This window comes from Arvicola amphibius, chromosome 15, assembly GCF_903992535.2.
Source record: "Arvicola amphibius chromosome 15, mArvAmp1.2, whole genome shotgun sequence".
Classification (NCBI taxonomy): Eukaryota; Metazoa; Chordata; class Mammalia; order Rodentia; family Cricetidae; genus Arvicola; species Arvicola amphibius.
In genome coordinates, this window is record NC_052061.1 from 48,434,557 (window position 1) to 48,454,383 (window position 19,827).

At 51.2% G+C, this 19,827-nt stretch overlaps 3 protein-coding genes across 3 annotated transcripts in view; 1 reads left to right on the forward strand and 2 right to left on the reverse strand.

Moving 5' to 3' along the window:
- The first annotated feature begins 562 nt into the window (after positions 1 to 562).
- Positions 563 to 5,824, forward strand: Cdt1 (chromatin licensing and DNA replication factor 1). Its single transcript, XM_038312675.1, has 10 exons — positions 563 to 1,358; positions 1,851 to 1,994; positions 2,073 to 2,224; positions 2,713 to 2,910; positions 3,002 to 3,147; positions 3,288 to 3,391; positions 3,963 to 4,151; positions 4,400 to 4,552; positions 4,634 to 4,835; positions 5,190 to 5,824. The coding sequence occupies exons 1-10, from the start codon at positions 1,143 to 1,145 to the stop codon at positions 5,348 to 5,350; spliced, it is 1,665 nt and encodes a 554-aa protein (XP_038168603.1). The 5' UTR covers positions 563 to 1,142; the 3' UTR covers positions 5,351 to 5,824.
- Positions 5,825 to 6,644: 820 nt separating this feature from the next.
- On the reverse strand, positions 6,645 to 8,946 carry Aprt (adenine phosphoribosyltransferase). The gene is made up of 5 exons (XM_038312676.1): positions 8,788 to 8,946; positions 8,560 to 8,666; positions 7,331 to 7,464; positions 7,125 to 7,203; positions 6,645 to 7,028 (listed from the first exon to the last, which is right to left on the reverse strand). Exons 1-5 carry the CDS (start codon positions 8,865 to 8,867, stop codon positions 6,886 to 6,888), a joined length of 543 nt encoding a protein of 180 aa, XP_038168604.1. The 5' UTR covers positions 8,868 to 8,946; the 3' UTR covers positions 6,645 to 6,885.
- Positions 8,947 to 10,347: 1,401 nt separating this feature from the next.
- The window catches only part of Galns (galactosamine (N-acetyl)-6-sulfatase), a 36,463-nt gene continuing 26,983 nt past the window's right edge, over positions 10,348 to 19,827 (reverse strand). Inside the window, exons 13-15 of the mRNA XM_038312780.1 lie at positions 17,741 to 17,862; positions 15,404 to 15,521; positions 10,348 to 11,160 (exon numbers count right to left, since the gene is read on the reverse strand). Of these exons, the coding sequence (XP_038168708.1) occupies positions 11,074 to 11,160; positions 15,404 to 15,521; positions 17,741 to 17,862 (327 nt within the window). The 3' untranslated portion in view covers positions 10,348 to 11,073. The remainder of the gene's footprint in view (positions 11,161 to 15,403; positions 15,522 to 17,740; positions 17,863 to 19,827) is intronic.

Genomic DNA, 19,827 nt, shown 5'->3' on the forward strand with positions numbered 1-19,827 from the left:
TCGCAGCCAGGAGACAGCTGGCTTTGTCCTGTCACTGAGGCAAGTCAAGATTTCCCGAGAGGCTCCAATGCTGTGTCATCCCAAAGGCCTACTTTCCAGGGATGGCCTTACAAATGCAGAATGGTTACCATGACTGCTGGGAAGCATCCAGAAGGGACGCTGGCTGTGAGGCTCCAAGGTATACCACAGTCATGAGGTGCGAGCATCAAGTCTCAAAAACTTCCACTACTCCAGGTCTTTCACCTCACGGCTGCAGATACATTTTAGACTGATGATCTGGACTGCACAAGCCCCCGCCTCCTAACTCTCCTTCTGTGCCGCTTGTCCTTACAGCTCTCCAGGTCTCTCAGGTCCTGCTTCTGCTCTGTCCCCTCCCTTTATGTCCTCCCTTCCCCTAGGGAGCCACCTTTGCCCAAAATGACAGTATCGTGTGCATGGTCATTCCCTCCAGGAGTGTGGGGAGCATTGGGTGGCAGTGACTGAAGAAATCAGTCCTTTCTGCGTGGCCTTCCTGATTTCCCACGCCTCTTGGCCGCTTCCTGTCCTGGAGCCCCTCCCAGAGCCGACCTCTGCACTCCATAGCCCGGATGTGGCAAGAGAAATGCTTTTGGAGCCTGCTCGGCTGCGTGGGTCGTCTTGGGTAGACTCGTCGGGCTCCTGGGACCAGATATTCAGCAGTTGCTTGTGACTCTGGTCCAGATACGCTGCTGGCATGCGAGACCAGACTATTATTCTGTAAATGTGATCAACAGGAGCAGAGCGTCCTCTTTCATCCCGCAGTTGCGGGCCAGGAGCCATTGGCTCGCAGCCTCCCCACTTCGAGCTGCGCGCGACGTGGATGTGAGAGCCGTACGCGCCACAGCCAGGCTAGCGCGCGTAAATGACGGACAGCGCATGTGCCACGCCGCACGTCAGCCCGCCACTGGTCAAGAGTCCAACCCATTCCTGTCCACCCGCCTGGGGCCGCTCCTAATTGCGCGCTAACTCAACCCAAAACCGCGGAGCGGAGGTGGCCCGGCGTGACGCATGCGCGTCTTGGTGTCTCCTAGTGCGCATGCTCTGGAGTATGCGCGAGTCTGGGCGGGGCAAGGCTGAAGCCGCGAAAACCGCGCGAAATCCGCAGGAACTAGCATTTTGGCGCCATGGCGCAAAGTCGTGTTACTGATTTCTATGCTTGCCGTCGCCCGGGCCTTACCGCTCCGCGGGCCAAGTCGGCCTGTCTCACCCCGAGCCCCAGTGGGCTTGTGACCACCGAGTTGACCCGGAGCAGCAGCCGCAAGCGCGCCCGGCCCTCCACCGAACCCGGGAGCGACCACCCCGCGCCGTCCGCGCGCCGGAGGCTGCGGCTTCCTGGACTGGTGAGGCGTGCGTGGGACCCCAGAGGACCCCTGGTCAGGAGAGGAAACCCTCACTATCGGGCACTGAGGCAGGGGACTGGGTGCTAAGACTGAAGGAGGATTAGAGTCTCTTTGAAGGCTGGGGACTCCTTTCTCTCCCCAAGGAAACCAGACCTGGGTTTGCTGGGAGACTTCAACAGGCAGGGGTTGGGGGTGGCTGTTGCGCAAAGAATTGGGCTGGAGCTTCTTAAATGGAGAGAAAACACAAGAAAGCCAGGCCTGAAAGCTGCTTCAAGGAAGATGTCCAACAGACCAGGTGGATCTTGCCTGTGTCATCAGACGCCTCAGATGACAGACCCTCTTTCCCCCCCCCCCCCCCAGCCTGGCTCCAGCCCTCAGGGTCTAGTGAACTGAGACCACCACCATCTGGTACTGGCTCTTCTGGCCAGTGCTCTTCCTGCTGAGCAGGTACCCCCACCCCAGTGTACTGATCTATGGCTTCTTAATTACCAGGACTCCTGCCCCAGTTCCCCAGCTGACCCCAGCTCTCCAGCAGACCCTAGCTCCCCAGTAAGCCCATCTCCCGTCAAGAGAATAAAGAGCACTGCTGTCTTAGAAGGTTCAGGCCTTTCTGCCACAGTTCAGCAGCAGGACAAGGTAAGGAGGCTGGGCTGAGGGTGGGCTGAGGGCAGGGCTATGAATAACTGGTAGAACTAACAGCGCCTGTGTCCCTAGGTTCCCTCAAAGGACTCTATCTCTGAGCTCCATTCCTGCCTGAGGCGGGCACGTAAGTTGGGAGCCCAGGCTCGGGCCCTGAGGGCCAGAATCCAGGAGAATGCTGTGGAGTCTTGTACATCAGATGCCAAGGAGCCCTCAGAGCAACCATGGTGAGTCCTAGGGGGACACAAGGTCCAGGGGAGGACAGGCTGCTGGGGGGGGGCACTGCAGGACCCGGGTGGGTGGCCTGGGTGCCATGCCTTGCAGGGAGACAATTAGTGTGCCTATGGGGCATGGGGCTGAGAGCCAGATTGTCTAGACATAGATACACCGGTCTACTCTCCACCAGCATTGTGCCCTTGTCCCCCACCTGAAAAGGACATGGTCACTCTTGCCTCTGGCTTGTTCTAAGTACTGTGGGCAGAATGGATGCTGTGCCTGTCTCTCCAAGCTGAGTGTGCTGGGCAGGCAGGTGTAGGTAGGTAGGGAGCAGGCTGCTGCTTGTCCTGTTCGGACACTGTCCTCACTGATGGCAATAGATCCTCAAGGACTTTGCAGATGGGGAGTTTTGAGGTTCTGGCTCTGCTGTCTTGCTGTCTGTTGGTGGGGGTCACGTTGTATGGTTTGTTGGCCTAATGAGACTGCTTCCTATTTACAGTGTCGAGAAAGTCCCTGCCTACCAGCGCTTCCATACCCTGGCCCAGCCCGGTCCCCCTGGCCTCGTCCTGCCCTACAAGTATCAAGTGTTGGCCGAGATGTTCCGGAGCATGGATACCATTGTGAGCATGCTTCACAATCGGTCTGAGACCGTGACCTTTGCTAAAGTCAAACAAGGCGTCCAGGACATGATGCGCAAGTGCGTGGTGTGGGAGAGAGGGGTTTGGTTACCCTTGAAGTCTGATGCCAGTCTGCGTGAGCCTTCTGACCCAGCCCTCTTTCTTCTGTAGGCGCTTCGAAGAGCGTAACGTGGGCCAGATCAAAACCGTGTATCCCACATCATATTGCTTCCGCCAGGAATGCAATGTCCCCACTTTCAAGGACAGCATCAAGAGATCGGATTACCAACTCACCATCGAACCCTTGCTGGGCCAGGGTGAGTCTTTGGTGAGGCCCGGGTGTGCTCGCTCACCTTGGGCTTGCGGACGAAATGGTTGGTGTCAGGTCTTGTTTTTGGATTTCTGTCATGGGTGGGCAGCTGGATGGGCCTGGGCTCACCATGTTTTCTTCCTGCAGAGGGTGGTGGTAGTGGTGCCACCCAGCTCACAGCCACGTGCCTCTTGCAGCGCAGACAGGTCTTCCGTCAGAACCTGGTGGAACGAGTCAAGGAGCATCACAAGGTGGGCGTCGGGGTTTGTGGAGCCATTGGGCGGGTTCAGTCCCTGCTGTAAGAGGACGTGGCCTTAAGTGCCCTGCTCCCCCTTCAGTGACTGTCCTGACTGCAGATACAAAGGTTCCTATTAATCCCTTGCTGTGGCTATCTTAACATGTGAGGAGGCTTGATTTTATTGCTGACACCTTCTGCACTATAGGCTGGAGTGGGGCAGAGCTGCCTGGAACCCAAAAGCTGGAGAGCTCAGATTACCTTGAGACCCTGAGAGGGATCTAGTGTCATTGTCAATAGCCCCTAGCCGGGCGGTGGCGGCGTACGCCTTTAATCCCAGCACTCGGGAGGCAGAGGCAGGCGGATCTCTGAGTTCGAGGCCAGCCTGGTCTACAAGAGCTAGTTCCAGGACAGGCTCCAAAGCTACAGAGAAACCCTGTCTCAAAAAACCAAAAAGAAAACATACAATGCCTATATGCTAGGAATGCAACTCTTTATACCTGGTTCTGTACCTAGGCACAGAAAGGCTGAGCAAGGGTTTCTAGCTGGGACTGAATCGTGTAGCCCAATGCTTTCCTTTCCTCCAGGCTTTCCTTGCCTCATTGAACCCCCCCATGGCTGTGCCTGAAGACCAGCTGACACGCTGGCACCCACGCTTCAATGTGGATGAAGTGCCCGATATTGAACCCGCCGAATTGCCCCAGCCTCCTGTCACAGAGAAGCTCACCACCGCCCAGGAGGTGTTGGCCCGAGCCCGCAACTTGATGTCACCCAAGGTGAGGCTCTCTAGCCTCTGATTTCATCCCTTCAGGGAGTATGGAGGGAACAGCTGAGTGCCTCTGTGTGGGTTGCTTACTTTCTCAGCTAAAGGCACAGAAATAAGATGTGCCCCGACCCTCTCAGACACACATAAGCACACTGCAGCAGCTCAGCTGGCTGTGTATATGCTGGGAACTTGGCCTGGAGACGCAAAGGGCTTCCCCTCACAAGTCACTGTGACGTCTGACCTGTGCTTACTCTGCAGATGGAGAGGGCCTTGAGTAACCTAGCCCTGCGCTCAGCTGAGCCTGGGAGCCCTGGGTCCTCTAGTCCAGCACTCCCAGCCACCCCACCAGCCACCCCACCAGCTGCCTCTCCCAGTGCCCTGAAGGGTGTGTCTCAGGCCTTGCTGGAGCGGGTAAGTCCTGGGTAATGGGTAGGGGCCTTGGTGACCAGAGGGGGCCTGGGTGACCATGTGTTGCCAATCCATTTCATGCAGATAAGGGCCAAGGAGGTCCAGAAACAGCTGGCACAGATGACACGGTGCCCAGAACAGGAGCTTCGGCTGCAGCGGTTAGAGCGCTTGCCAGAGCTAGCCCGGGTGTTGCGTGGTGTCTTTGTGTCTGAGCGCAAACCAGCACTCACTATGGAGGTGATCTGCACAAGGATGGTTGACAGTTGCCAAGCTGCCCTGAGCTCAGGTTTGTACAGAGCAAGATGAGGGGAAGGGTGGGCATGGGCATGCTCACTGTGTTCTTGGCGAGGAACAGTTTGTTTGCCATGGACTTGTTGTAATCCCAATCCTGCCACTTAGGGCCTCATCTCTGCTTTTCAGGCCTGCTCACCAGGCTTGGAGTATGTGTGTCTTCCCCTTGTTGTTCATTCCATTGGTGCTTGAGAGCAGGGACCCCCAGGCCTCTGCTTGGATCCACTGCACACAGCAGTGGCTAAGCCATGAGAAAGGCCATATTGAGGGGTGTAAGGTACCAGGTTGGGTAAGTGAGCTGAGCAAATCATCCGGATCGTGTGCTTAAACTCACAATGCACTTCTGCAGGGGAGATGGAGAAGCACGTGCTGCTCCTAGCCGAGCTGCTGCCAGACTGGCTCAGCCTGCATCGCATTCGCACGGACACTTACATCAAGCTGGACAAAGCTGCTGACCTAGCTGGCCTCACTGCGAGGCTGACCCAGCGTGTCCACACTGAAGGGCTGTGACTGAGTTCTTCTTCGCCTGACGGTCTGTTCTCTTGATCAGAACAACGCACTTGAGCTTCCCTCCCCATGCCACAGGCCTACAAGGGCCTACCGCCAGTATGGGCAGCGGTTGTGCCCATGGATCTCATAAAGCAGCTTTGGGGTACCCCAGAGCCAGCTCTTTGTGGTTGCTGGGGAAGTAGACTGAGAGCAGAGGAAGTCGGATGTCTGTCCATCCCACAAACTACTCGTCTAGTTCCAGGTACTGTCGGTCCAGCTGGGAGCCCCAGGCCAGCCTAGCCTGCTCCTCCGTGCTCATGAAAGCTGCTGTCTTGCTTAAGAGCCTTAAGACCCACACAGAAAACTTGGACTTCTGGCCAGATTTCACAAGGACAGTGAGCTCTGAATGGCAGAGTGAAATTGGGCTTTCTGTATATAATTAAAATAATTTTCTAGGTTTTGAGACCAAAATTTTTATGAAAATGAGTATTTTTTTTTTTTGACCTTCTGTTCCGTTCCTATGGCCTTGGATGTGACTGTTAATCTTGGCTTTTAATATAATCTTACAATATTTAAATAAAAGTGCTACCAAGATCAAGCTGAACAGGTCACCATAAAATACCTTTAAATGATGCCCACTGTTGTGCGGTGTTTTTTTTCCTGTGACTAGCAAGATCAGGCCAGTAAAAACCTGGGTGAGAACAATCTTCTGAGGGAGGATCAGTGGCAGAGTGCTTGCCTAGCACACGCAAGGCTAGTTCTGTCACTCTAGCATCCCCACAAACCTGGTGTTGATGCTCAACAAAATAGGTTTGGTTTTCAAGACTGGGTTTCTCTGAAACAGCTCTGGCTGTCATGGAGCTCACTCTGTAGACCAGGCTGGCCTCACAGAGACCTGCCTGCCTCTGCCTCCCAAGTGCTGGGATTAATGGTGTGCACCACCACCGCCTGGCCTCAAAATAGGATTTTAAGTAGGAAGTGACTGGACTATGCCCTTGGTCCACTGTCTCCATTTTGGTTCTAAACGCCCAGAAAACTATAGAGGCTATAGCTTTTATACAGAGCTCGGCCTACCTGTTCTGATGAGGTCCCCAAAGTGACATAACCACCACCTGCCCCCTACCCCCCAGTCACCCTTTGTTGGGGGTGGGAGGATACAGCAACTTCTGATTTCCCTTTCTGGTCCTGTGACGGTGTCCGGTCCTACTATGGATTGCCTGGGATTGGAGCAGGTATTGTCCTTGCCTTGGATTGGGCCGGAGTTGCCAGGCAGCTGTGGAATGTGATCCGTGCAGCAAGATGACAGGAAGAACCATATGTACCAAACTGTTTATTAATTTTGCTGTGTTGTAGCTTGCAGTAGCTCTGCTCTAGCACATATAAAAAAAATGCAAGGACCCAAGTGGTCCATAGGCATGGTCACCAGCTGACCAGCAAAATGAACAGTCACAGGAAGGGCAGCTGGTGGCTCACAAAGGTCACTTAGGTGGTGAGGCTGAGCCACTGTCCGGCCGTAGGTGCTGGGGGCACGGGTGTAGCAACTATTCCACCGTCTGTCACTCATATTGCAGGAGAGAGAAGAATGGCACTGGTCCTAGCTTCTCTCTGCCCTTCAGCGAGGTCAGCTCCACCAGGCTCACACACTCCACCACCTCAGCCCGCAGCTGGCCCAGCAGCTCACAGGCAGCTCGCATAGTTCCTGGAGTGAAGGGACAAGAGAAGAGAACGTAGTAAGGCTCTTCGCTGAGTCAGCACCCTAGACAAAGCTTGTCCCTTTGAAACCCGTGGCTCTCACCTCCAGTGGCCAGGAGATCATCAACAACCACCACTCTCTGCCCAGGTTCTAAGGCGTCTTTCTGGATTTCCAGCTCAGCCTGCAGACAGGAAATAGAGTCTAGGAGTTAAGAGGTGACTACCACCCCTAGCCTCTCCATGTTTCCTGGTGGCATAAACCGGGTTCCAAACTTTCCCACATTGACTCCTAGACAGCTACCCACCTACCTTGCCATACTCCAGGGCATAGGAGGCTGACACTGTGGGGCCCGGCAGTTTCCCACGCTTCCGGATGAGCACACAGCCCAGGCCCAGCTCCTGAGCGAGGGAGGGGCCAAACAGGAAGCCCCTGGAGTCCAGGCCTGTTAGGGTGAGAGGGGTATTGTTGGAGCTGAGGGGTGTGGGATTTCCAAGAGACCCAGGATTGAGAGAACAGTACTGGCCAGGAATACTAGGTCTTACTAGCTATAGCTAGAAGGCGCTGATGGCTGCTGGGTAGCTGCTTAGCCTTGTGGGTGCTATCTGCTTTCTGTATAGCTCAGGGACACCTACGCTTTTGCCACCTTTTTTTTTCTTTCTTTTCTCTTTCTTTTTTTGAGACAGGGTTCTTATGTAACTTTGGAGCCTGTCTTGGAACTTGCTCTGTAGATCAGGCTGGCCTTGAACTCTGAGATCTGCCTGCTGGGATTAAAGGTGTGTACCGCCACCACCCTGTTTGCCACCTCTCAAATGTACCGACCAGGAGCACTTTATCTGTAGTACAGGGTACAAGATGGGCCGGTCACCTCCAGGGAGGCCTGAGTACTGATGCACTGTGGTCTCTGAGTACTTGTCAGGGTCTCTCTGTTGTCTGGAGTTCTCACCATCTGGGTCATGTCTGACTCCCCTGGTGGACATTCAGCGATCCTAGGGTGTTTCTCAAGCCCAAGCATGGAGCCTGGTACACAACATGTGTTCAGCACAAGACTGTGTAGTAGAGATACTCCAGTATAGTCCTGAGGGATAAGCAGCTCCTGAGGCTACCAGACTCTAAGCCTGTCCAGGCACGCCCCCATCTGTCGCAATGCTACGCATTTTTTAGCATCTAGCTCATCCTAAAGCCCCTAGCAAGGCTGTCCACTTGGAAGTTCCAAGGCCTTCTTCAAAGCTCTCAAAGCACACATATACTCCTTACGTCCTGCTGTCAGGCTGCTCAACCTCGCACCCTAAAAGAGGAAGGTCTGGCTCTGAACATGGACAGAGCAGAGTCCATCTCTTAATAGAAACACACTGAGGACTGAGGTCAGAGGACCTAGCAGGGGTGGGAGACGCAGTAATCATCCAGGGTCAACAAGGGATTAAGGCAGGTAAGAACAGAGTGCTAAAGGAGGGTCAAGGGTTGAAGAAAGAAGGGTGTAGGGAAGACGGAGGGAAGCCTGGACAGTGGGGGACCAGCACGGCCTAGCGTGGCCACTTGCCTGCGATGTAGTCGATCTTGCCGCCATGCGTAGACTTAAGGTGACTGGCCAGGAGGCGGATGGAAGCTCGGAAGGAGTCGGGGTCTTTCAGGAGGGGAGAGATATCCCTGGGAACAAGGACAGGCGAATTGGGGGCGGAGGCCCAGCAAGATCCCCCCACGACTGCCCACGCGCCTGCGCCGGGAGCCGAGCGCAGGGCGCCAACGCCTCGCGGGCTCGTGACCTCACCTGAACAGCACGCCAGGGATGGGGAAGTCGGGGAAACTGCGGATGCGTCGCGCCACCAGCTGCAACTCAGGTTCCGCCATAGCCGCGTGCAGGAGAGAGTAAGGGCAGAGCGGGTGTAAGCAGACTGGAGTCACGCCTGTCCGGGAACGAGGGTGGGGCGTCCTCGGTGGGAGGGGCTTCTGGGGCGGGGCGTCCTTAGGGAGTGGTCCTGCACGAGGGGCGGCAAGTGAGGGGGCGGGGCCTCTGGGAGGCGGGGGTTGGGGGTGGCCTTTGGCAGGAAGTAGCACTTTTGCTCGAAACCTAGGTGACATCAAATTGAAAGCCTGGGGTTATTTCTGGGTGGAAATATGATACGAGCCTTGGTACCCTTTTGGGTTCTGGCTCCCGCACGCCTGCCTGTTCAGTTCCGCTTCTCCCAGGGCCCGCCTTCTGGACCGGGACTGTACTGCGCTCCCAGCGCGCAGTGTGAGGGGACTGAGACTCAACCCCGCTTTCCCGGAATTAGCCCGGAAGGGAGCTGGCAGATAACTTTAGGTCCAGAGGTGCAAGTGCATTATGTATGGCCTGGAGTGGAGGGGAAAGTCAGGGTAGCACTTCTTAGACCCTCTTATGCTTCTGCAGCAAGATGTATCCTTTTCGCTTTGGGGAGGGGACCAGAAGATCTGGACAGAAGACTGGGATCTACCTGCCCAGCATAGTAGTACCTGGGCCTACAGGTATTGATTGGAAGACTGTCCTCCGAGTTATCAATATCATCTTCAATTCGGTTATTACTTAAATCCTTCAGATTGGGCCTATGTTCTGTCAAAGGAGAGAGTGTGAGGAGGGTCTAGTAGTTCCCAACTATTCTCTTCCTCACTCCCACCTCCCTGCCTGCTGCAATTCTTCCATCTGCGGTGGTCTCTGGAGGTGCTAGAGTACACGCGTGTACACACACACATACACACACACACACACACACACAAACATGCTGCAAGGTTAACTGAAGGGGAAGTTATCATCCATCATGCTGGATTGAGACTTTCAGTTAGGGTGATGGAGCTGATTTAGGGTCATCCATGCTTCTGTAATCAATGAGCTCATTGGAACCAATGGTTCCTTTGGTCTGTCATTGGTATTCTATCTGAGGCATACAGATGTTTATGTCTCTCCAGGAGAAGTTCATACAACAGGCACATGGGCCAGCTAATGTACAATGTCTCCCATCATCTCTATTTTTTTTAAAGATTTATTTATTTATTATGTATACAACATTCCTTCCCTGTATGCTTGCATGCCAGAAGAGGGCACCAGATCTGATTATAGATGGTTGTCCCATCATCTCTATTACAAATACAAGGATAGGTGGGCATGGTGGCATATACATTTAATCTCAGGCACTCAGGAGGCAGCTACAGGTAGATTTCTGAGTTCGAGGCCAGCCTGGTGTACAGAGTGAGTTCTAGGACAGCCAGGGCTACACAGAGAAACCCTGTCTGAGAGAGAGAGAGAGAGAGAGAGAGAGAGAGAGAGAGAGAGAGAGAGAGAGAGAGAGAGGCAGATAACAGCTAACACATCTCCTGTTATTTATTATAAGGGAATTTATTTCCTCAAGCTCTCTTCATTATCATTTTCCAGCCTTCACAATTCAGCTTTGGCACTAAGTCATTGCACAGATGAGAGAACTTGTTCAGGACGGACAACTCCCATGAGCCTGCACATGACAGGTGACAGGAGGCAGCTACAGAAGTGGTCCCATAGTGTGCTGAGCCAGAGCCAGAAATTAGAATGGCATCTTCCTGTCTCTTGGGGGCAGTGACTGACCTCACCTTGGACCAGACAATGAGATATCTTTGTCTCTTGTTTGCAGCAGTAGGGAAAGAGGAAGGGAAACTCCAGGGGGTTGACATGGGGGTGAGGACTGATGCCCAGGTAGATGTTGGCTCCTTGGCACAGCACTGAAATCTTCACCTTTGTCGACGACACCAAGGTTGAAATATATGCAGGCACAGTGAGAAGACAAAGTGACAGCCCTTCAGACCCTGGGCTGCAGCACTGGGTCATGGTCAAGGCCACAGGGCACTAATAACTTTTTCAATAGCCAGCTGGGAAGATGGCCCGCAGTGCTAGGGAGCAGACTCCAGGATCAGGCATCCAGTATATGCAGTCTTGGACCCTTGCTACTGGCTGCAGAGGCCATCCAGCCAGTGGTGGGCGGGCAGAGGACAGCTGGTCTCTTTCGCCCATTAGTCCCAAGGCCAAAGCCTTCTAGGCACTTGCAGGGCTGGCTGGAGATTCCGATCTTGGCTAATGGGGCCAGGAGCACTTCTCAGGGACAGATTCAGGAGGTGTCAGACACTTTCCTAATTTTTCACAGCCTGGGGGTGCCCAATTCTAGAAAATGAAATTCAACAAAATGAACTGCAGTTATTCAATCTGGGCACAGTTACAAGATGTAGACCTCCTGCCACACCCACCCACTTGACCGTAGTGCACACACGGCCATCTGCATGCCTTCCAGAATCCCAGGAATGTGGAGCCTCAGGACCTTCTTCAAGCAGCAGCCCTGGATCTGCAGACAAGGGGGTGGCTGGTGGGGTTGCAATCGGAAAGCAAGCAGCAAGGAAAGTGAGGCCCAGTGAGGGAAGCCTCAGGGTGGGACTGCACCCAACTGCCTGTATCTCAGGCAGCTTCCAAGTAGGGAAGCCAGGAAAAAGAGGCTGCTATGCCACAAGGAGACTAGGAAGGAGTTAGACAAGACTCCCTGTTAGCTAAACAGACAGACACAGGGGCTATGCCTAGGTGATATAGATGATGAATTTCCAAGATGGCCAGCTTCTTCCTCACCCTCCTGACTCTTCACAGAAGCCTGGCAACTTAAGACAAAAGCTCTGTAGACGTCTGTCTCCCACCAGCAGGCCCCCTGCTTATGGATTGGCTCAACCAGTTCAAGGCCTGCTCAGGACACGTCACACATTGGTTCTGGGCCAGTCAGTCACATATCCTAGCTTTCTTCAACTGACCAACCCTAAATTAGGGGAGGAAAACTTTTCAGAGACTTTAAAAGCTCAGCCCTAGGAAGAGACTGGATTTTTCTGCTTCACAGAGGAGTTGTTTTTCTGTGTGTCTGCTACATGTATGTGTTTCCTTACCCTCAATAAACTCCTTTCTTCAGCTGCTGATTCTGTGTGTGCTTGAGATGGCTCTGCTGCTACCTGCTGCACTCTAGATTTCTCCAGCCTTCTGATCATTTGACTGGCAGAGTAGATGGACCTGAGCTAAACCCTAGAGTGTGTCACAGCAACTCATTAGGAAAAGACCACATTCTCCGCGGAGGCCACTCACTGGACTGTACCAAAGAGCAGCTACAGACTGGGTGGGAAGAGCAATGCCCCACTGTGAGGACACTCAAGCTCTTGAGGCCCCAGAACCCTGGTAGTCCTGAGAAACTCCCTGATCTACCACTGTCATTTAGAGGTCAGAACACTAGTATGGTGGGGACTATCTCCTGAGCCAAAATTTTGCCATCTTCAGGAGTTTAGCCGGGCTTGCTTGCAAAAGGTCATGCCAGCTTGCTTTTTGACTATTGTCTTTCCTTAAGGACTACCAGGAGATGAGTTCAATTCCCAGCAACAGCCTGGTAGCTCACACTCATGTATAATGAGATCTGATGCCCTCTTCTGGCTTGCAGGCAGACATGCAAGCAGAACACTGTATACATAATACACCCCCCCCCCCAAAAAACAGTTCTACCAGGAGAATCTTGGGACTCTCACCTGAGTATCCAGCCACTCCTCCTAGTCAGTTGCATGCAATTCTGCCCTAATTGCAGGAAGACTTGGGGGCTTGGGGAGGGGCTAGAGTATATAAGAGGGAGCTCTATCGACATAGCAATGGGGGAGTCATCCTTGCTGGCTACAGACTTTATAGCACGGCTGCTTTAAGTGACCCCCTCTTCGTCCATGTTCCTGCCTGTAACTCTTCATCCACGGTCCTATGAGAAAGCCTATACATTCTCTGGTTCCCTAGAGTAAACATTGTTGGGATGTACCTCCATTTGTTATTGGAACTTTAGGAGGAGGGGTAGATGTTTCCATCTCCCCTGGGAAGGAGTTTAACAATAACCAGCAACACATGCATAGTCTGTGAACACAGTGAAGAAGCTGGTCCCAGTGAGACCCCCAGAGCAAGCTGGGGCCAACGTGGATAATTAAATCCACTTAAAACCTGAGAGAGGGGCTGGAGAGATGGCTCAGAGGTTAAGAGCACTGCCTGCTTTTCCAAAGGTCCTGAGTTCAATTCCCAGCAACCACATGGTGGCTCACAACCATCTGTAATGAGGTCTGGTGCCCTCTTCTGGCCAGCAGGCATACACACAGACAGAATATTGTATACATAATAAATAAATAAATAAATATTTGAAAAAAGAAAAAAAAACCTGAGAGAGTTCTAGAAGGAATTCTAGACACAAAAAGAACAGAGTTAAACATGGCTTCTTGGTAGCAGCATTTTCTCAGGTGGGCTCTGTTTGCTAGAGGCAAGTGTGTCTCATTTAAGAGAGGCTTCCTGACTCAGCTTTAACTGAAAAAAACTTTGCAGCCCTTTTAAGAGGCCCCACCACAAAACACTTAAATGGTATTTATGAATAGCCGACAGCAAGCTTCTTAGTGGTAGCAGGGACTCTGAAACTCCACAGAGTTGTAGCAATAAACATGATTCCTGCCAGTACCTCTGCCATGAAGCTAGACTCTCAAAAAGCTAAGGAATGGGCTGGATCCAGTTGTCAAAGCCACGGCTTTAGTCCTAGCTATATGGCTTAGCAAGTTAAAGACTCATGTGGTCAGAGAAAGAAAGATAGACAGTAAAGATAGATTTAGACGGAAAAAAAAAACTCTAAACAGTTTAGAGTGTTTTTAAAAATATATGTAGGCTTGGGAGACAAAAGAAAAAGCATAAAGTCTTTAAAATAAAAAAGAAAGAGAGTAGTTAGGTGTGGTGGCACACACCTTTAATCCCAACACTTGTGAGACAGAGGCAGGAGGATCTCTGTGAGTTCAAGGACAACCTGGTCTACATAGTGTGTGCCAGGACAGCCAGAGATATACAGAGAAAGCTAGTCTCAAAAAACCAAAAATTAAAAAATAAAAATAGAAGAAATAGAGTTTAAAATAAAGCCATGCAAAGATAAAAAATACACAGAGAGTTTGAATACGGAATGCTATTGTGTTGTCTTTGAATGGTTTGATGGCTGAAGAAGGAACAACAGCTGCTAAGACATTGATTACACATGCTGCTGGATTAATAGAACATGTATATTTTGAAAATGCTTTGACTTCAAAATTTAAGTCCAAAGACATGTTACTTTGGAGAAGAGGTTTTGCTTTTGTTTCCACAGAAAATGAGAGGCTGTGGATTCATTGTGGGTTAAGAAAAATCAGATTTGATCAAGGAAGACCCCCTGAAAAGTCTCCAATAGGATCAGATGGCCCAGATGAGTTCTACATCCAGAACAGATTCAGGACTGCTGGCTGAGATGATCAAGCCTCACAGAATATTCCAGTTAGGACTTGACCATAATTCAAATTTTTCGTTAGGTCCCCATAAGATTATCAGCACCCCCAGTCAGCAGGAAGTAGCCTAGAAAACTATGTCCACATTCCCAAAAAAAATGGATTATGGATGTTTTTCTTGTTTAGAGTGTTGATTACAAGTTGTTATGGATAATGGTCAGGAAGAAAGCTAAACAAAGGATATTAGATTCAGAGTTCTTGTTTAAAAAAAGGGGGGGAGTGCTGTGGGGCAATGGTCTTTTATCCTGTCACTTATATTATTTTTAATAAAATGCTGATTAGCCAGTAGCCAGGAAGGAAGTATAGGTGGGGCGACAATGATCAGGCGGAAAGTAGAGGTGGGGCAACACGAATTCTGGGAAGAGGTTAGTTTGAACCTGCAGTAGTGACCCAGATGCAGAAGAAGCAAGATGTGACTGCCGAAAAAGGTACCAAGCCACATGGCTAACATAGACAAGAATGGGCTAGTTTAAGTTATAAGAATTAATTAATAAGAAGCCTGAGCTACTGGGCCAATCAGTTTTAGAATTAAAAAAAGAGTTAATAAGAAGCCTGAGCTAGCCGGGCGGTGGTGGCGCACGCCTTTAATCCCAGCACTCGGGAGGCAGAGGCAGGCGGATCTCTGTGAGTTCGAGGCCAGCCTGGTCTACAAGAGCTAGTTCCAGGAGAGGCTCTAAAAAAGCTGCAGAGAAACCCTGTCTCGAAAAAAAAAAAAAAAAGAAGCCTGAGCTAGTAGGCCAACAAGTTTATGATTAATGTAGACCTCTGTATGTTTTTTATGGGGGGCTGAACAGCTGTGGGACTGGGCAGGACAGAAACCTCTGTCAATAGGAGACTGTGCCCGGACCTGAACAAGGCTACTCACCCTCCAATAGTCCTCAGCAGTAGTGGGATATTGTGTATTTCCTTCCCATACTGACCGGAATAATGATTTCCATTTTGGCACTTGAATACACTTTGCCAGGCTGAGCTGCATGTGTACAGGGAGCCAAGGTGTCCTCATGGCATGGGACAGCACATGTAGTCAAGCACAGGCAAGCCCCGGCATGCATGCACAGACTACTCACCATGACAGCCTGGTTACACACATTGAGCTGGGGCTGTCCCGGGACCAAGGACATCTGGTGCTGCTGGACAACTGGGGTGATCCTGCTGAGAGCATCCTGATACTCATCACTGGCAAAGCTGGAGAGAAGGTGGCTCTGGTTACAAGGCTATTGTGTCCAAGGTCAATCTGCTCCCAGCAGGCAGCTCAGGAGGTTCACAGACATTCTAGGACATGAAGTGGTCTAGTCTGGAAAGCCTGAGACCTTGAGTTGGTCTCTAGAGGTGGGAAGAGCAAGGGTGACAGTCTGAAGTCAGAGTGGGCTATGGGCCCCCACCTGGGGACCCATGAGCCTCCCTGGACAGCTGTCTGTACTGTGAGCTGCTCTCTTGTTGTCAGACTCCACAAGGGGAGGGAAATGAGGGCCTAGGAAGCTGAGCCATGGCAGAGTCCTTCTCTGTTACTGCCAACATGACCTGTGTGTGATAGAACCCAGCGGTGTGGGTAGGAGACTGGATCCTGAAAACAGGGGCCTCTCCACAAGAACTGCCATAGCAGTGGGTACTATTTTGAAACATGTACATATGTGACACATGCTTTTTCCTTAGAAGGAACTGTCTTATGTTAAGAAGGGGTCAGGTACAGATGGAGAGAAAACACATACAGCCCTAAAGTTCCAGCACAGGCCTCCAGCATTTGATTCATTTTTCACTAAGGTTAATGGCGCCAGGTGCACACCTTTAACCCCAGCACTCAGGAGGCAGAGGCAGGCGGATCTCTGTGAGTTCGAGACCAGGCTGGTCTACAGAGTGAGTTCCAGGACAGGCTCCAAAGCTACAGAGAAACCCTGTCTAAAAGAGGACTTAGGCTCCAAACTGCTCAGCACAAGCTAGATGTGGGTAAATGAAGCAGGGGCATCACTAAAAGACACTGTGAACTTTGGGTTGATGCTGAGAGCATGAGGCCAGTGGTGATCAATTACATAGGCACTTATCTTATAGGTCAGCCAATCAACCCTGCAACCCCACCATCCCTTATCAACAGAGCTCCCATGGTTTATGACATTTATGTGTTAGTGGGTCTTGAGGAAATACCAGTCTCTGCCTAAAGAAAGGGAAAAGAGGCTCCCCACGGTGGCAGTTTGGAAGCCAGTGGGTTAAAGTTGGGGCACTGCAGAAGACCACACTCCCTCTAGAGAACCTGAGAGGCACCTTTCTGCCCGGCCCAGCCCTTTCTCATCTCTGCTTAGTCCTTAAGCAGCCTTCCCCCACTTAATGTCTCTGTCCCTTTTCTCTCAGAATAATGTCCCACCACTCTCCAGGATGACTTCATTGTCATCTTGACCTTAACAATATCTACAAGACCCTATTTCCAGAAGGTTGCCTTCTGAGGTGCTGGAGACAGACAGCTACTCACACAGGATGTAGGAGCAGCCTTAGGGACCTTCCTGGTGTCTTAAAGTCCTCTGTTTTATAATCTATTACCAAGTCCTAGCCTGTCATTGAGCAGAAGGCTGTGCCTTCCAATCTGGCAGGAGTGCTATAGGACACAGGACTTGTATTCCAGGACCCTAGGCACCTACCATCCTGTTAAGAGAGCCATTAGCCCCCCGGGGAGAAGCAGAGTGAATTGGGCCAGAGTCGGCTGGAGTCGTTAGTAGATCTGGAGTCTGGTGGCTGTGATGCCAGTCACTGGTTGTGTGCGCAGTGACATTCAAATCTCACTGACAATAGAGGAAGGTAGGAGCAGTGTCCTTGAACCCTGCAGTGGCCATTTAGCTCACCAGAACTGGTCACTGTGGGTAGCCAGTGGGGATGACTAGAAACCCTCAGCTCCAGGATGCTGGCCATCACCTGAAGCACTTTACTCCGGAATCTAGGATCATGTCCCTGAATATCCTCATTCTAAGTCTTTCCCTCCTGTCAGTCCAAGGGCTATTCAGTTCAGACAGATGTATCCTAAGCCTGGATCCCTCACTCCTGCCCTTGGCCATCCCTGAAGGTAACTAAGTATAGGACCCATTGCTGCAGGTTGTCAGCAGACTGGACCTACAAGGGGCAGAGATGAGAAGCAACCAGGAAAAGAAAGCAAGAAGGGAGCTCCCAGAGAGCAAGGCAGCCGTGGCCCAAGGTGGAAATGTAGCTTTCTGGAAATTGGTAGGTTCTATATCAGCCTTCGATGGGTGCCTGGGGTTCTGGCTCCATCCCTCTGTGTGGTTCATGTCCTTACAAAGACATACATACTCCTCTGTAACCAGAGGAGTAACTCCACGGAAGACAGACCACCAGATGTGGTTCTCATCTTTGGCCTGGCTGGCCAGTGTCTCCTCTGGAGCATGGAGACCCTGCCCCTGCCTCACCTGAGTGGGAATCTCTCCCCTGGGTCACGTCCCAGGTGGAAGATCAGGGGTAGTTCCGTGTGTTCTTCCTGGGTATGGGTTGTGACTCCTGAGACATTCTGACCAGGGCAGAAGTCAATGCCCTGCAACGAGAGGCATAGAGACCAAGTGAGCATCCTAGAGCCAGAGCCCACGCTGCAAGAGATGCCCTGCTGGTCCTTTCCTCACACATCCTCCATAGCCGGTGCCGCAGTGTTCATTGATGGACTTGAGTCGGGTACAGTATGGCCACCTAGCTGAAGGGAAAAGCTTCAGGCTGACAGCTGCTAAGCAGCTCACTCTGGGTGTTTGCCCAAGTTTTCCTGTACCCTTTTATGGGAAAAAGCTCTTTACAGTAGCCTAGGCAGTTAGGCTGGAATTCCAGCATTTAGGAAGTAGAAGTAGGAATATGATGAGTTTGAAGTCAGCCTGGGCTGCATGCGAGTCTCAAAACAAAATGAAACACTCTGGGCAGTTCCACATCTTAACTTTGACCACTGGCTTAGAGAAGCGCTCCCAAGAACACCATAAAGCTTGCAGTATGGGGTTGGAGAGATGGCTCAGCAATTAAGAGCTGCTCTTCTAGAGGATCCAGGTTCAATTTCCCGCGCACGCGTGCACGCGCACACACACACACACACACACACACACACACACACACACACACACACGGCAGCTCACAACTATCTGTAAATTCCAGTTCCAGGGAATCTGACACTCTCACACAGACATGCATGCAGGCAATACAACAATGTACATAAAATAAGAAAGCTCTCAGTGTGTGGCCGGGGGAAGTGAGTCTCTCAGAAGGAGATGAGTCACTAGAGCAGAGAGGAAGAAGGACCTTTTGCATGAAAGCCGAGAGACCCAGAGCTGAACACGGAAGCTGAAGGCTACAAACAGCTGTGACCAAGAGACTCAAGAGAAGAGCACAGAGTACAAATAACCCTGATTTTTGCATTCAGAAGTACAGAGAGAAGGTTGAACAAGTACTTATGTATGCAGCATGCAGCCAACCCCTACAGCTTCTTGTGGGATAACTTGGCTGCTGAAGCTATCTCTCCTAGTCACAGCTTGGTTCTACTACAGTGGTTCCTGTATGCAAGCTTTTCTTTTGCCTTCGACCTTCCCTCCCAGATCTCCTGGTTACTCTTTAGGGTGCATTGATGGGGAATGGGGAATGTCCCAAATAAAGCCTCCAACAGTCCTAGACAGAACTGTGAGGCAGGAGCTTACTCTAAGTACCATGACTCAGGGGCCCTAGTGACAGCCATGTTGTCAGTGAGAGACAACACTGTTCACATTTGACATGGTGGCTGGACTGAAAAGTGCAATGCAGTGCAGCTTCCTAACAAATGTCTCTAACACCTTATATAAATCCCTCTGCTGGTGTTACAGTGTGCAGTTATATAAACCCTGTGCTGGTGTTACAGTGTGCAGTTATATAAGCCCTGTGCTGGTGTTACAGTGTGCAGTTATATAAACCCTGTGCTGGTGTTACAGTGTGCAGTTATATAAACCCTGTGCTGGTGTTACAGTGTGCAGTTATATAAACCCTGTGCTGGTGTTACAGTGTGCAGTTATATAAACCCTGTGCTGGTGTTACAGTGTGCAGTTATATAAACCCTGTGCTGGTGTTACAGTGTGCAGTTATATAACCCTGTGCTGGTGTTACAGTGTGCAGTTATATAAGCCCTGTGCTGGTGTTACAGTGTGCAGTTATATAAACCCTGTGCTGGTGTTACAGTGTGCAGTTATATAAACCCTGTGCTGGTGTTACAGTATGCAGTTATATAACCCTGTGCTGGTGTTACAGTGTGCAGTTATATAAACCCTGTGCTGGTGTTACAGTGTGCAGTTATATAAACCCTGTGCTGGTGTTACAGTGTGCAGTTATATAAACCCTGTGCTGGTGTTACAGTGTGCAGTTATATAACCCTGTGCTGGTGTTACAGTGTGCAGTTATATAAACCCTGTGCTGGTGTTACAGTGTGCAGTTATATAAACCCTGTGCTGGTGTTACAGTGTGCAGTTATATAAACCCTGTGCTGGTGTTACAGTGTGCAGTT

Coding starts and splice junctions, on each gene's coding strand:
- Aprt (XM_038312676.1), bottom strand. CDS start 8,867: ATGGCGGAACCTGAGTTGCAGCTGGTGGCGCGACGCATCCGCAGTTTC. Junction 7,204..7,330: donor ATGCCCTGGAGTATGGCAAG/GTAGGTGGGTAG, acceptor TCCTGTCTGCAG/GCTGAGCTGGAAATCCAGAA. Junction 7,029..7,124: donor TGATCTCCTGGCCACTGGAG/GTGAGAGCCACG, acceptor CCTTCACTCCAG/GAACTATGCGAGCTGCCTGT.
- Cdt1 (XM_038312675.1), top strand. CDS start 1,143: ATGGCGCAAAGTCGTGTTACTGATTTCTATGCTTGCCGTCGCCCGGGC. Junction 4,152..4,399: donor GCAACTTGATGTCACCCAAG/GTGAGGCTCTCT, acceptor CTTACTCTGCAG/ATGGAGAGGGCCTTGAGTAA. Junction 4,553..4,633: donor CTCAGGCCTTGCTGGAGCGG/GTAAGTCCTGGG, acceptor CATTTCATGCAG/ATAAGGGCCAAGGAGGTCCA.